Source organism: Pristis pectinata, chromosome 17 (genome assembly GCF_009764475.1).
Source record: "Pristis pectinata isolate sPriPec2 chromosome 17, sPriPec2.1.pri, whole genome shotgun sequence".
Lineage (NCBI taxonomy): Eukaryota > Metazoa > Chordata > Chondrichthyes > Rhinopristiformes > Pristidae > Pristis > Pristis pectinata.
Genome location: NC_067421.1, coordinates 8,762,055 through 8,777,603, shown reverse-complemented (window position 1 = coordinate 8,777,603; position 15,549 = coordinate 8,762,055). Strand labels below are relative to the sequence as shown.

The 15,549-nt window shown below is 41.1% G+C and overlaps 1 protein-coding gene across 1 annotated transcript in view; it reads left to right on the top strand.

Moving 5' to 3' along the window:
* The first annotated feature begins 3,936 nt into the window (after positions 1-3,936).
* Positions 3,937-15,549, top strand: part of rsph14 (radial spoke head 14 homolog) — a 479,803-nt gene continuing 468,190 nt past the window's right edge. Inside the window, exons 1-2 of the mRNA XM_052032163.1 lie at positions 3,937-4,142; positions 12,677-12,779. Of these exons, the coding sequence (XP_051888123.1) occupies positions 3,944-4,142; positions 12,677-12,779 (302 nt within the window). The 5' untranslated portion in view covers positions 3,937-3,943. The remainder of the gene's footprint in view (positions 4,143-12,676; positions 12,780-15,549) is intronic.

Here is a 15,549-nt window from a genome sequence, read left to right as displayed (position 1 = left end):
GAAAGTACAGTAAAACTCTGATAGTCTGGCACACTTGGGACTTTGATGGTGCCGGGTTGGCAGATTTTGCGGACTATTGAATATTATTTCTATTAACACCTTAATATTCTTTTAATTCAGTGTTTTAGATGTTGTACACTATGATAATACATTTTCCCAGTGAACCAGGTAAGTTGAAAGGGAACATGGAAACTGGGGTGCAGGTGAGTGGGGAGTGTGGAAACCAGGCATTTCAGAGGAAGCATGGGAACCAAAGCCCAGGTGTATTAGAGGGAGCATGGGAACTGGTGCCCTATTGTGTTAGAGGGAACAAGGGAACTAGGGCCCTGCTGCATTAAAGGGAGCGGGGCAAACATCACCTGGTGATCCAGATGTTGAACCACTGGGATTTCTGACTAGTCAGAAGGCAGATTGTCGAAGTTTTACTATAGTGATACCATAGAGAATTTTTTTATTACTATACAGTAATGGACATTAAATGTGAGTCAAACCATAAACACAAGTATATTGAAAATAAATTATTGTGAGCACAATACTTGAAAACCTTTGTAGTCGAGTGACCGTGAAACTTGGATACCTGTACGGTGACTTTAGTAGGTCCAGTCACTGCAGCTCCAGCGTTCAATAGGTGCCATCCTACCAGAGGACATGCTATGAATTTCCAGCCAATGTAGCAGTTGTAACAACCCAGACACACCGAAGACCCTCAGAAACAAATCAGCTTTGGAGTCATTTATAGCTTTCTAGAATGCAAAAGATACAGTGAATGGCACCCCAGTTAATGCCAAGTAGTTCCTCCACTGGTTAAGTTACCCCCCCCCCCCCCACCCTAGTGCTATTCAGTCACTCTAAGTTTTGCTCCTGAGTAAAGCCCTACCATTCCACCACCGACTCCACCCCCCCCACCGCACCACTTACAAACACACATACAGTTGCAGGACACAATGGCAGCCATCAGGAACTGATTTAATGGAAATCCACAACCCAGAAATTTGACATCCTCATCTCTTCCTTTAGCACAAGGTCATCATCATCAGTAATGTGCAGAATCAGTACTCCTTTCTCCAATTTTCATAAGACTGCCTCTAATGAAATATTAACTTATGCTCTCCACTACCTGATCTGCTGACTGCTTCCAGCACTTTCAGTTTTTTAGATGTTCAGGGTTGACAGTATTTTGCTTTTGTGGTATTCTATTTTTAAAGAGAGCTTTAATTTTTTGAAGTGTTGCTGACAGGGTAAGCACCGGTTCCAAATGATAAAGATGGAAACATTTTTTTGGGCCTGATTCATTCAGAGGTCACTTATTTGTACTTTTCTGTACTTGCCGACTTCAACCCACTGCAAAGTGGTGGTGGGGACAGGGCTGTAAGAAACTCTGCTCTGATCAGTCAGCCACTCTGCTGTCCAACCAGACATTTAGAATTGCAAAGTGGCAATTTGTCATTTGACATGTCCTTTGTCATGTTACCTGGTATGTGCTGGTTGCAGTTTGTGGTGACACTGGAAGCTATTTTGAAGGTGGGTGTGCATTTTGATTGTATTACCACTTACCTTTCTTGTGAGGCCTGGCAACAGTTGTTTTCATGCCCAAGCTACAGGAATCTCAGCAGCTTTCATAAATCACCTGACACTGGGGCAAATTAAAACAGTCCCCAGGTATTACGGAAACACAATATGGAAGGAGGTCATTACACTCATAATATCTGTATCAGCTCTATGTAACAGGAATCCAGCTAGTCCCTCTCCACTGCCTTCTCCCCATAGCCCTGAAAACTCTTTCCTTTCACATACTTATTCAGTTCCCTTTTGAATGCGACCATCATATCTTTCTGCACTACTTTTCCTTGCAGTGCATTACAGACCTTAACCTCTGTAAGAAAAAGTATTTTCTGACATCACATTTGGTGCCTCCTAGTTTTTAACCCCTCCACCAATGGGAAGAGCTTCTCTCTTTTTCTGTCCTTCATGATTTTAATTTCAGATATCCTTGCATCCTTCTGTGTTCCAAATAGAGTAAATTCTCCAGTCTATCCACAGAACTAGAGTTCCTCATCACAAGAATCATTTTGGTAAATTTCTCTTGAAGCCTCTCCAAAGCTTTGTAACACTCCAAACTGGATATGTTTTACAAAGGTTCACAATTACTTTCTTGCTCTTGTATTATGCTTTTAATTATAAAACTCAGGATCTGAAATGCATTTTTAACCACTTTCTCAATCAGCCCTGCCACTTTCAACAAGCACATATAATCCCAGATCTCTATCACTGTACTACTTTTAGAATCGTCCTCTTGTTTATATTGGAAATTTAAAAAAAAACCTGCAGGTGCTGGAATCTGGAGTAAAACAGAAAATGCTAGAAACACTCAGCAGTTAATATCTGAGGAAAGAGAGTTAAAGTTGTTTTTCAGGTCAAAGACTTTTTGTCTGAACCTCTAGTTTATATTGCCTTTTCTCATTTTTCTTACCAAAATGTAACACTTTATATTTCTCAGGATTAAATTTCATCTGCACCAATTGACCTTTTCCAGTAGTGTGCCAAGATTTCCTTCCTGTCCATTACTACCCTTCTCATAGTTCACTATGCCTCCAAGTTTTCTGTCATTAGAAAATTTGGAAATTGTGCCATGTACACTCATGTCCAAATCATTAATATATATTAAGAATAGCAGTGATCCCAGCACCAACCCCTGGGGAATTCCACTACACGCTTCCCTCCAGTCCAAAAAGCCTTTCTGTTTCCTGTTACTCAACTAATTTTCTATGCATCCTGCTGTTTAATCCATGACCTTCAATCTTAAAATGCCTTTTGGGAGTCCACATACATCAGATCAAACACATTTTCCTAATCAATCCCCTGTTCTGCTTTATCGAAAAACTTTATTGAGTTAGATGGATATGATTTGGCTTTAATAAATCCATGTTGATTTCCTCCAATCAACCCTCAATTGGCCAAGTGACTGCTAATTCTGTCCCTGATTATTGTTTCCAGAACTTTCCCCACCACTGTGATTAAATTGGTCCTGTGGATGCTAGAAATTTGAAACGAAGCCTGAAAATGTTAGAAATTCTCCGCAGGTCAACCAGCATGGGTGGAGAGAGAAACAAAGATGACACTTCATATTAAGGACCCTTCATCAAAATATGGTTGACACTGTATTAGAGGGTCAATAATCACTAATGTGTGGAACAGGCATTCATGTAGTATTATGAAGCAAATAAAATCATTAAATAATTTTCACTATTTCACACAAGGTCTTGGCCATCCATCACCTTTATCCTGATTGATGCCACATTTAAGATTGTTTTTTTGTCTTGGGCATACATACACAGGGTATAAATGCCATGGAAATTAGATTTTTGCAGCACAGTACATTACAAACATAAATTATGCATAGTTTACACGACAAAATAAACAATATAAACTCAAGGACATTAGTGCAAGTTGAGAGGTACAATAAATGTAGTGTGAGGTAATGCATTGGCCACTCCTAGACCTAGATCACCTTCAATTTAATTCACAGTTTTCCCTAGTCCTAACTGTGGATCCACCCTGGGGTCCGCAGGCCCCACTTTCAGCTTTCCCCTCTACCTCTAACCGTTTGTCCACATCACCCCCGAGGTCTCTCCTTCAACAGTCTCCGTCCCTTTTCTCGTCAGGAGTATTCTTTAGATTGCAATGCATCGGGCGCCACTGTATTTTAAACCGGCCACGCAAAGCGGATTGTCGTTGACGACGGCCAATAATTTGTGCACGACTCGGTTGGGTAGAACCAGGCCAGCCTCCCGGGAGGACTAGGCCTCAGGCGTTGCTATGGCAATTGAACCAAGCCAGGAGCACGTTCAAACGGCCGCCGCTTCAACGCCTCCACACGCGCCCCGCTGTCTTGAGTTATTTAACGCTGTCAGTCACTTCATTTTGCTTCTGTGCCAGTAAGAACATGGCTCACACGAGAATTTCTGCCAAACTACCTCCGCACATCGACCCAACCAAAGCACCGGTCGCATTCGGGAACAGAGCTCTGCCCAAACTCAACCGAGAGCTGGCCGACGGCGAACTCCTCACCAGACAGCGGGCGCTCATGGCTCTGTGTGATCTGGTCCACGACCCCGAGTTAGCTTATACGGCCGTGGAGGTCGGTAAGTGACACCAAGACCCTTCAGCACACTCACAATGTACACCAGCGAAGATATCAAGTTTAAAGAAACTTGGAGTGGCGCAGTTGTGGTATAAACCATGTCCAAGTTTGCTCCAATATTTCCTACTAAGTGTGAGGGAATGGCAATGAGGGATTTCTTTAATAGTCACATGTACATCGAAACACACACTGAAATACATCTTTTGTGTAGAGTGTTCTGGGGGCAGCCCACAAGTGCCGCCACGCTTCCAGCACCAACATAGCATGTCCACGGCTTCCTAACTCGTACGCCTTTGGAATGTGGGAGGAAACCGGAGCTCCTGGAGGAAACCCATGCAGACACGGGGAGAACGTACAAACTCCTTACAGACAGCAGCCAGAATTGAACGCGGGTCGCTGGCGCTGTAATAGCGTTACATTAACCGCTACACTACCGTGCCTGCCCACAATCTCCTTGTTAATTAAATTGCACAGAAGCCAGGATACATACTACCCAAAGAAAGATTAGTGAGAAGGCACAAGAGACTGCAGATACTGGGGTCTGGAGCAAAAAGCAAACTGCTGGAAGAATTCAGTGGGTCAAGCAGCATATGTGGAGGGATTGTCGATGTTTCAGATCGAGACCCCGCATCAGGGCTGAGAGGGAAGATAGCCAGTATAAAGAGAAGAGGAGGCGGGATGAGACAGGAGCTGGTGGTTGGACAGAGGAGGAGTGAAGGATGACGGGCAGAAGGAGTCAGGTGGGAGATGGGGCAGGGTGGAGTTGGCAGAGAGGCAGGTGAGTGATAGGTTGAAGCAGACATGATGAAAAAAAGGAGGCAATTGGTGGAGGGGTTGTAGGGGAAGGTGAAGGTGGAGAGTGATAAGCAAAGACACAAAGGCTACAAGTGCTGGAATCTGATAAGCAAGGAAGGTGATAATGGGAAGTATTAGAGAGAGGTGAAGGGCAGATAGAACCAAATGGGGAGGAGATACTGTGGGTGAAGTGTGTGTGCAGTAGGTGGATGGAACCAGAAGAGGAGGATGAAAATGGAGGACTGGAAGTGGATTGGAAGGAGAGAAAGAGGGGAGTGCAGGATGTAAGGGTACCTGAAATTGAAAAATGTAATGTTTCTTTCATAACCATTGGGTTGTAAACTACCCAGATGGAATATGAGTGTTGTTCTTCTAGTTTCTGTTGTACCTCACCCACAATTATAGTGAGGTGTAAAGAAAAATTAAGGCCAAATCTCATGATGGTTGTTGTATTTCCCAAATTTTGGATCATGGTAAGGAATGAATAGATTAAAATAAAAAAAACTGCAGATGCTGGAAATCTGACATAAAGGCAGAAAATGCTGCAAATGCTCAGCTGATCAAACAGCATCTATGGCGAGAAAAATGGAATAAACATTTTGGATCTATGACCTGTCATTAGAATGGGAAAAGTGAGAAAACAAAGTTACAGTTGGAGAGAGCAAAGACACTGTGTGAGAGGAGAGTCATACAACACAGAAACAGGCCCTTCTGCCCAACTGCTCCATGCTAACCAAGATTCCCATCTAAGTTAGTCCCATTTGCCTATGTTTGACCCATATCCCTCTAAACCTTTCCTATTTACGTACCTGCCCAAGTTCCTTTAAAATGTTGTTAATGTACCTGCCTCAACTACTTCCTCTGGCAGCTCATTCCATATATTAACCACCCTCTGGGTGAAAAAGTTGCCCATCAGGTTTCTATTAAATCTCTCCCCTCTCACCCTAAACATATGTCCTCTGGTTCTTGATTCCCCAACCCTGGGAAAAAGACTGTGTGCATGCACCCTATATATGCCCCTCATAATTTTATGCACCTCTATAAGATCACCCCTCATTATCCAATGCTCCAATGAATAAAATCCCACCCTGCTCAACCTCTCTCCATAATTTAGTCCCTCAAGTCCTGGTAACATTCTTGTAAATTTCCTCTGCACTCTTTCCAGCTTAATGGCATCTCTCCTATAGCAGGGTGACCAAAACTGAACACAGTATTCCAAATGTGGCCTCACCAATGTCCAAGACGAGAAGAATCCAGATGATGCAGGTGCTATTGATTCTGTCTGAGGAAGAGTGGTGAAGTCTTGTATCATAGCAGATCTGATTGGAGTAGTTGTAAATAGAAGATTAATAGGGACAAATGAGGAAAATAGAACTGTGAAATGCATGACGCAGTAGATGCTGGAAATCTGAAATTAAAGAGAATGCTGAAAGTACTCAGCAGGTCAGGTAGCATCTGTGGAAAAGGAAAAGTTGAGCTTATTGTTAAAGAATGATAACCTTGCAAGAGAACTGAAGAACAAGAAATGCTGGAACTCAGGAGGCCATGCTGCATGTTTCTCTTCCCACAGATGCAGCCTGACCTGCTGAGTATTTCCAACATTTTCTGTTTTTATTTAAAATTTCCAGCACCTGCTATTTTTTTGAATTTCAGGTTGAAGACCTTGACTCCAGCATTTTCCGTTATTGTTTCAGATTTCCAGTATCTGTAGTTTATTGATTTTAATTTACATCTGAACTGGCTAGTTGTAACACAAACTAGAAAGGGTGGTTACCTGAAATTGCTGAAGTTGATATTGAGTCCCAAGCACAGCAGCCTGCCATGCTGGAGGGTGAAATAATGTCCCTTGAACTTACATTGGGCTTTGTTGAGCAGTGCAGGAGGCCAAAGGAAGTCAAAGATGAAGTCGAGTTTATTGTCATTTGAAGTTGAACTTGAGTTTATTGTCATACGCACAAGTACATGTATGCACAGATGCAATGAAAAACGTACTTGCAGCAGCATCACAGGCACATAGCACCAGATAAGCAGTATTCACAAGAAAAACATTAAATTAAACATAAATTATACACAATTTTTACAAGAAAGAACACAATTAGAACACAAAGAACACAAAGTCCATTTTAGTGTAAAGTGATCAAAGTAGTCATTGTGTTAAAAAACTGTGATGATTAGGGTTGTGCCGGTTGGTTCAAGAACCAAATGGTTGAAGGGAAGTAGCTGTTTTTGAACGTGGTGGTGTGGGACTTCAGGCTTCTGTACCTCCTGTCTGATGGTAGCTATGAGAAGATGGCATGGCCCGGATGGTGGGGATCTTCGATGATGGAGTTTGTCTTCTTGAGGCACCCTGTAGATACTATCAATGGTGGGGAGGGATGTGCCTGTGATGTATTGGGGTAAATCCACTACTCTCTGGAAGAGGGCAAATGGAAGCTCAGGGTCATCCTTGTCAATTGAATAAAATGTTCTGTAAAGTGGTCACCCAATCTGCTCTTTGGTTTCTATGATGTAGAATAGATCACATTATGAGCACCAAGTGCAATGCATCGAGTTGAATTGTTGCTTCAACTGGATGGAATGGTTGAGTCGATGGCTGGTGGGAAGGGAAGATGCCACAGGAAGGTAGTGGTTGGTGGTGGAGATGGAAGAATAAACAATGGGTTGCGGAAGGAATGCTCCCTTTGGAATGCTGAAGGGGAGGGGAGGGGAAGATGTGACTAGCAGCAGGAACTCATTGAAGTTGACCTACTTAGTGATACTCAATAAGGACAGGAGTTATGAGAGGATGTCACTTAGTGCAAGGGAGTGCGTGAGTTGCAGAATTCTAGTCCAAATACTCCTGAAGATATCAGTATCAGATTTATTATCACTGTCTTATGACGTGAAATGTGTTGTTTTGCGGCAACAGTACAGTACAAAGACATAAAATTACTATAAATTACAAAATAAATAAATAGTGCAAAAAAAAGGAATAATGAGGTTGTGTTTATGGGTTCATGGATGATTCAGAAATCTGATGATGGAGGGGAAGAACTTGTTTCTGAATCATTGAGGAGGAGATGTTATCACCAGTCTGTACAAATGTAACAAATGGGTGCTGTACTGTTCCAGAAGTGACAGACTAAATGATGAGTGTAAAGTTTAGCTGTGAAAGGTGAATACATTAGATTTCAGCCCAAGAAAATATAATAGAAAGCCCTGGGTGAGGAGAATTTCCTGTCAGCTAACTATTCCCAAGCTTTTTCAATTTTTTTTGTCCAGCTACCTTGTTGAATTGGTCCCTACTTATTGCCAGCTGAACTCCAACATCCTTACATACTTTCTCAGATTGAAAGCCAGGAATGATGTTCAGATATTAGTAAAACAAGGCACACTATATGTGTATAAAATGATGGTTTGATCTTGCCATAGTGTCCAGTTTTGATGCCTTGAAATTATGATTTTTTTAAAAAGCATCTTAGTTATCAGGTTAAACCAAAACCAACTTTGGAAAAGTATAGACATATAGCTGATAATAATAGAAGTCCAAAAGATGATGAGTGATTCAAATGCATTTCAATAGGTTAGAATATACTGGGATCACAATTTCAAATGGTATAAAGTTAGATAAATAAATTGGCAGGAAGTGGCTCTTTCCCCAGAGAATAATGAATCTCCACTATATTCATATGCTGAATTGCTAAAGTCCTTTCTGTTTCTGGCTAAGGTGAGACAAAAGTTAAACATTCTAAGGAATTCATGGCCAGAATGATGTTATGGTCTGGAAGGTTAGGTCTCTTGGAATCCAGGGATAGATAGTTGTGGATTCTAACTAGGGGGCATAGATTTAGGTGAGAGGGGAAAGATTTAAAAGGGACCTGAGGGGTAACTTTTTCACACAGAGGGTGGTGAGTATGTGGAACGAGCTGCCAGAAGAAGTGGGTAAGGCAGGTACAATAGTATCATTTAAGAAGCACTTGGATAGGCACACAGAGGGGAGGGGCTTGGAGGGATATGGGCCAAATGCAGAAATTGGGACTAGCTGGGCGGGCACTCTGGTCACATGGACTCATTGGGATGAAGGGCCTGTATCCTGTATCATAGCTGCATTGCTCTATGACTCTGTAGGACTTGGGCAAGTTTTGATAACCCAAGGATGTTGGGGAGGAATTTTTGTGAATTTTCTCCCCAAATTCACCATGGCCTTTTATCTTTTATTTTGCTTTTGTCGAGAGATTGTAGTAGTTCTTGGTTGCGTGGACTTTACTAATTGGGTCAGATTTCATGGAACAACGAAGGTGAGACTATCGCCTTTTTCTCTCATTAAACACCAATACCAAAGCCAAAATAGACATTAGAATTTTTGAACGTTGTGGGCAACTCAGAAATCCAGAATATGCCATCATTGATTTGCCACAAGGTAGCATCTGCTTTCCAGGGCTGGACATGACATTATTCAGTATAGAAGTGGGGGCTTTGGCTAATTGCCCAACAATTACATTATGAACTCACCAGAGAGTTCTGCAGCAGATCCGAGGAAGTTTGAAGTTTCTTCTGTTGATATTAATGGAAAGGAACAGCTGCAGGAAATGAGTAAGAGCTTGTTAGTTAAAAATATTTTCAGGTGGGTGACTAATTTTAAAATCTTTTTAAAAATCTTTCTTTAATGGCTTGTTAATTTAGATATTTTTAACTTCAAAGCTAATTAAAAGTGCTTAAAAGTGCTTTCTATGTTATCTGAGTTTAACATTTTAGATTAAACATTTAAAAAATTTTGGTTCCAGGCATGACTGAGCTGACTGACAAAAGTTTTCTAATTTTATAGCAGATCTAGTTTAGACACACAATGCCTGTTTTATGTACCTAGGCCTGTGTGAAGCTCAAGGATTCAATGCAGAGTATTTATCCTTGTAGCATTTTTCACAAGTTCCCCTTGGTGGACTATAAGTATAGTTTATTTTGGCTTGACATTGACCTCAAAATCTGACCCAATATGATCCACAAATTACCACATTTGAACTGTAAAGGTTGAATGGATCAGAGAGTCATTTTCCGATCTTATTTCTCCTTCGAGTATTATCCCGGTCCAGCCTAGTAAAACAGGCTGAACATACATTGTAGGAGGAGGCGTAATAAGATGAATAAGGGGCACAATTTTTGCTTCTAGGAGGCAAGGAAAGATGTAAATACATTTTAAATATTCAAAGAATGGTTGAAATGATGGATGAGAATTTACTGTAAAAAAATTAAAAGTAACAGTATTTATCATTATTGATGTAGAAGTGGCATAGCAACAGGTGAGTAAAGGTATGTGGGTAAAGCTAAAAATCTGGCAGCTGTTGTCCAAGATATGTACTTTTGCTGTTTTATTTTAATTTTAGGGTCTGGATATCACTGAAAAATTCAGCATTTAATGCGTATCCTTAATTACCCTTGAGAAAGTTGTAGTGAGTCACCTTCTTGAATGACTGCTGTCCTTCTGGGGAAGGTCCTCCCATGATGCTATTCGGTAGGGAGATATATCAGGATAGTGTGAGACTTGGATAGGAATGTACAGGTGGTGGTGTTCCCAAGTACTTGCTGCCCTTGTTCTTGGTGGCAAAGGTCATGGGTTTTGGGAGGTGCTGTTGCTGTAGCCTGGGCAAGTAACTGTAGTGCATTTTGTAGATGGTATGCCACTATGCTCTGGTGATGGTGAAAATGAACGTTTAGGGTGGTTGATGCAGTGACGATCAAGCAGACTGCTTTGTCCTGTCCTGGGTGGTGTTGAGCTCCTTGAGAGTTGTCGATGCTGCACTTATTCAGGCAAGTATTCTATCACACTCCTGATTTGTACCTTTAGATGCTAGACAAGCCTTAGGGTGTCAGGGGTTGAGTCATTTGTCACCAAATAGCTAGCCTTTGATCTTCTGTCGTAGCCATTGTATTTATATTGCAGGTCTAACTAGCCCAGTTGATGACAGCTTCCATCACTTTGCTAAAGGTTGAGAGCAGGCTACTGGGAGGTAATTAGTTGGATTGGATTTGTTGTGCATTTTGTGAACAAGACATATGTCAGCAATTTTCTACATTGTTGGTTGAATGCTAGTATCATAACTGTACTGGTACTGCTCAACTAAAGGTACAGCTTGGTCAACAGTGGAACTAAGACTGGAGCAAAACTTCCCAGCAGTACAGCTGGGAGGTTGTCTGGTTCCATGGAATTTGCTGTTTTAGAGCTTTCAACTGTTTCTACACATCTACCTAATAATGTAGAAAATGGCCCACGTATGTCCTATTCACAAAAAGCACACCAAATCTAATCCAGCTAATCACCTCCCAATAGTCTACTCTCAACCTTTAGCAAAGTGATGGAAACTGTCATATACTGGGCTGGTTGGACCTGCTGTATAAATACTATGGCTACAATAATATCATGTGGAATGAATTAGATTGGCTGGAGACTGACTGGGGATGGTGTTATCTTCCTGAAAGTAGTATTGGCAATTTGCTGTGATTACTGTCTCCAAAACTGATACATGAAAACCAGTTTCCTCAAGCTGATCCATTTACCTCATCTTTAGTGCTTCCTTCTACATTGCTGCACCTGTGCCCGTCAGTACTGTACCATTTTTGTAGTGACAAATCTGTGCCCACCAGTACAGTGTACCAAGGTCAAGAGATGGATCTGGATTTGGGCGCAGTAGATCAGACCAGGCCCAACGTGGTCAATGGGTCTCTGATGCTGGATATCCTTATCCCTGGATTCCTGGTCCTGGACCCATTTCGATTGCCTGGTCCTGAGTATGTCATGGGGACTATCAGAATGGTGTGTGTGGACTGAAAGGAACCATCCTAACTGGAGGTTCTTGTACACCATGAGAGATGCAGTATCTATTGGAGTCCCCAGCACATTGGAACTGGAAGGCTTCCCTTCAGGTCATTGCAACAGTGACTGTCGAGAGGTCTTTTATTCTTCAAGGCAATGGGATAGGTTAACTTTAAAACTGTTGTAATGGCATTATTGTCCTTGTTGAATTATTGTGACCATGTGTGTGATGTTTACTTTGAGTTGTCTGAGTTCCTGAGAAGGGCTAAGAAAATATAAGCATTACGTGATCAAACTTTAGATGTTACGGAAGGAATATATCACCCCTTCTTTTCATGTTATTTACCAGCAGTTGTGCCTCCGCAGTCTGTGGTCCATAAGAATAGTCAAGAGTAATGTAATTTGTTACTGATAGATTTCCATTTTGTCTCATGCATTTGGACACCACTGTCATATTCTGTTAATATCATTACATCCCTCGATTTCCTTGCTACTGATTCCTTTCAAGATGCAGTGGGAACATATTGAATGGCTTGCTGCCCTTGTCTGTACATCATTTAGTAGGTTTTATAATGCACTAATTAGAAACCTCCATAGTTCATTGACATCCACAGACTCTCCCTCAGCAGAAGAGAGAGCATTACAATATTGCTGAGGAGGTGGGTTCATGATGGTTGGAAGAAGTAAAAAGTACTAAACTGGAAAGGGCTTCCTTTAATTCACATTCAATTTAAAAACAAATAGTGCAGCGTAATTCTCCATTCGATGTCATGTTTTATGGCTTTATGTTATCCAAATTGTGGGATCAGTGCTGTAAGCTCTCGCAGCATATCTGAAGGAGCTGCCTAAAGAGAATCATAAACATATATAAATATGCCTTAATATCCCAAATTTGTTCATATGGATTTCAGTTCAGCTGGGAAGCTAATGGTGGATATTTTTGCTCTCTCTAGGTTGTTTGGAGAAGTTGAAACTCCTGTTGAAAGATGAAGATGCTACTGTCCGCCAGAAGACCACAGAAACTTTCTATATTTTGGCCACCCATAGTATTGGGAGGTAAGAGGAATTCTTTTTAAAGCAGCTCAGTGTCTCTTTATGAGAATGGATGACGGATGTGAAATTGAACATATGGGATTTTGTTGGGTAATGCAAGAACTGCTGTGAATCTAAAATTGTGTTTGTGATGTGGATTCAAAGTTCTGATTTGATTGCAAGTCAACGTCACGGTAAAGACCAATGTCATTAATGTTTGCTGGAAGTGTACAGACCAGGCAGATTGTGACCTTAATCAGCAGGTAGAGAGTGCACAGTAATTGTGCATTGTTCTCCCCACAACCATTTAAGGGATTTTCCAACTTAACCCTGTCACACAGTATCTGGTCTTTGAGTTAAAAGATCAGACACATTCCCACAAATGAACCCAATGAGATGTAACAATGTATGTAATAAAGGTTGGTTTGTGTGGTGGATGACCACACCTGGACTCCATTGCGCTCACTTCTTGGTTTGGATACCTGTGAGTAGCTTACTCACTGATGTATAAGTGAGTAGATGCTTATTGCTGGGAAAAGTTGAATTTCACTTAGGTTTGACATTTACATATTTCCTGGTAGTTAGGAAACAGGCCAGTGGTGGAAGCAAAATTCAGTTGCAATTCAGGTGATTATTTTAAATTGTGATTGTGCCATCTAAATACTGATTTTAATAGCTGCTGTCTCAGTTCCTTATGGCAAACATTTGATACAGCATCCTTAAAATGTTGGTAGTTTACAAGCTGATAATATTGGATGGAAGGCATGTTGAATGTTTCTGGCAGCACCTCTAAAGAATATGATCATCACCATCCATGGCACTGATAATGTGTTGAGGTGGGATTAACATTGTCAATGGGAGAGATACACAAGAACGAACGTGGTTACAGGAAGGACTACAGGGTTTACAGATAAAGACTTAGTTTACTTGATCTCTTGAAATACAGTGATTGCACAGACTGTCATGCCAGTTGCTGACAGATATCTGTACCTTCCTAGATGAAGACCTGTTATCTGATGGACCTGACTGCATTGCCTACAACTGTGAAGAGCATCATTATCTTTTATTATTTTGCCTTTAGTTGTTGGCTGGAGACCAGTGGAGACATATTGAGGTGTTACGGATTAGGTTACTATTTGGGGAATGTCCCTTTAAGACATAGTACAGTAGTGTGTGTGTGTGTGTGTGTGTGTGTGTGTGTGTGTGTGTGTGTGTGTGTGTGTGTGGTGTTATTACAACAACAGGAGATAACGACGTGCTGACATTTTGGTTCAGTCAGAGTTAGAGAGGAAGAGAGAAAGGAGAAAGACACTGGTCTCTGTATCAATGGATGAAAAACAATAACTGTGTCTGACACTACAATCCACGTATGGATTTTTGGAATAATCCAGTGGAGTCCACTTTGTCATTAACCTGTAGAAGGAAACAGGTATTTGTGTGGACGGCCACGTCTTGAGTGCCTTTCAGGGTGGCAGACACTTCGGAACAAAGCAGTGGAGATCATCAGTGACTGAGGTGTCGTATGAGTTCCATTGTGGAACATTTGGATTTCGTAATTTCTCTATTCTCTCTCTACATTTTCTCTTCAGTCAACAGTGGTTTTGCAAAAGCCTTTGCTCATGTTTCACCTTATGGCTTGCTGGACTGAACTTTGAGAACTATTCTTGGACTTGAAGTTTGGGAATTTGCCACACACACACTTCGAGTTTAGTTTTTGGGGTTAATGTTTAATATCTAACACTTTTACTTCTAACATTCTAACATTTTTACTTTTTTTTCTTATTAACATAAGTAGTTATTAATAAAATAGTTTCTAACACTTATACATGACTTGCTGTGTTTCTTTTGTTGCTGGGACGAAACAGAAGGTTTTGCAATCTGTTGCACATTAATGTGTAAGACTAGTGACAGGTTGTTTATTTTCGAAGAACCCCAAAATGACAATGGCCAGAATGTTTTGATTCTCCTCTCCGATTGAAATCTTACAGGTACAAATGCACACACAGGTGGCAGTCGGAGCACCATCGCAGCAACCAGGAGCTTTCATAAATTATAAGGGATTTTCTTGCTTCGTATAATTATAGATGTGTCACAGTACTAAAGGCAGCCATTTGGCCCATCAAGTCAGCACTGGCATTTTGGTAGCATAATTCAGCCAGTCCCAATTCCTATTTTCTCTTAGACCTCTAGATTATGTTCCCTCATGCCTATTCAAGTCCCAACAGTCTTACAAGTAGCAACTTCCAGGTAGGAACCACTGTAAATAAGAAAGTATTCTTCATATTCCCACTGTATCTTTGGCAAATTACTGCAAATATGTTCAATGGTGCTTGAACTGTCCACTAATAGGAAGTGCTATTTCTGTTTATCTACACTGATCTTAATATTGTATTTCTTTATGAAATTGCCTCTCAACCTCCTTTGCTCCAAGGAAATTAGCCCTAATTTTCCAATGCAGCCTTATAGCTCATCCCTGGAATTATTCCTGTAAATCTCACCTTCACCATATATAGGAGCTCCACAGCTTTACTAAAGAATTATCACCAAGATTGGATGTAATGCTCTTGGTGTTGCCTCACCAGTATTTTCTGGAAAGAAGACACAAGAGACTGCAGATTCTGGAATCTGGAGGAACAAATGATTTGCTGGAGGAACACCATTGCTGAGCAGCATCTGAGCATCTGTGGTGGGGGGAAGCAATTGTCGATGTTTTGGGACAAAACTCTGCATTAGGAAACTCTTTCTAATTCATTATAACATTGCTGCTTTTATATTCTGCCACAGTTTATGAAGC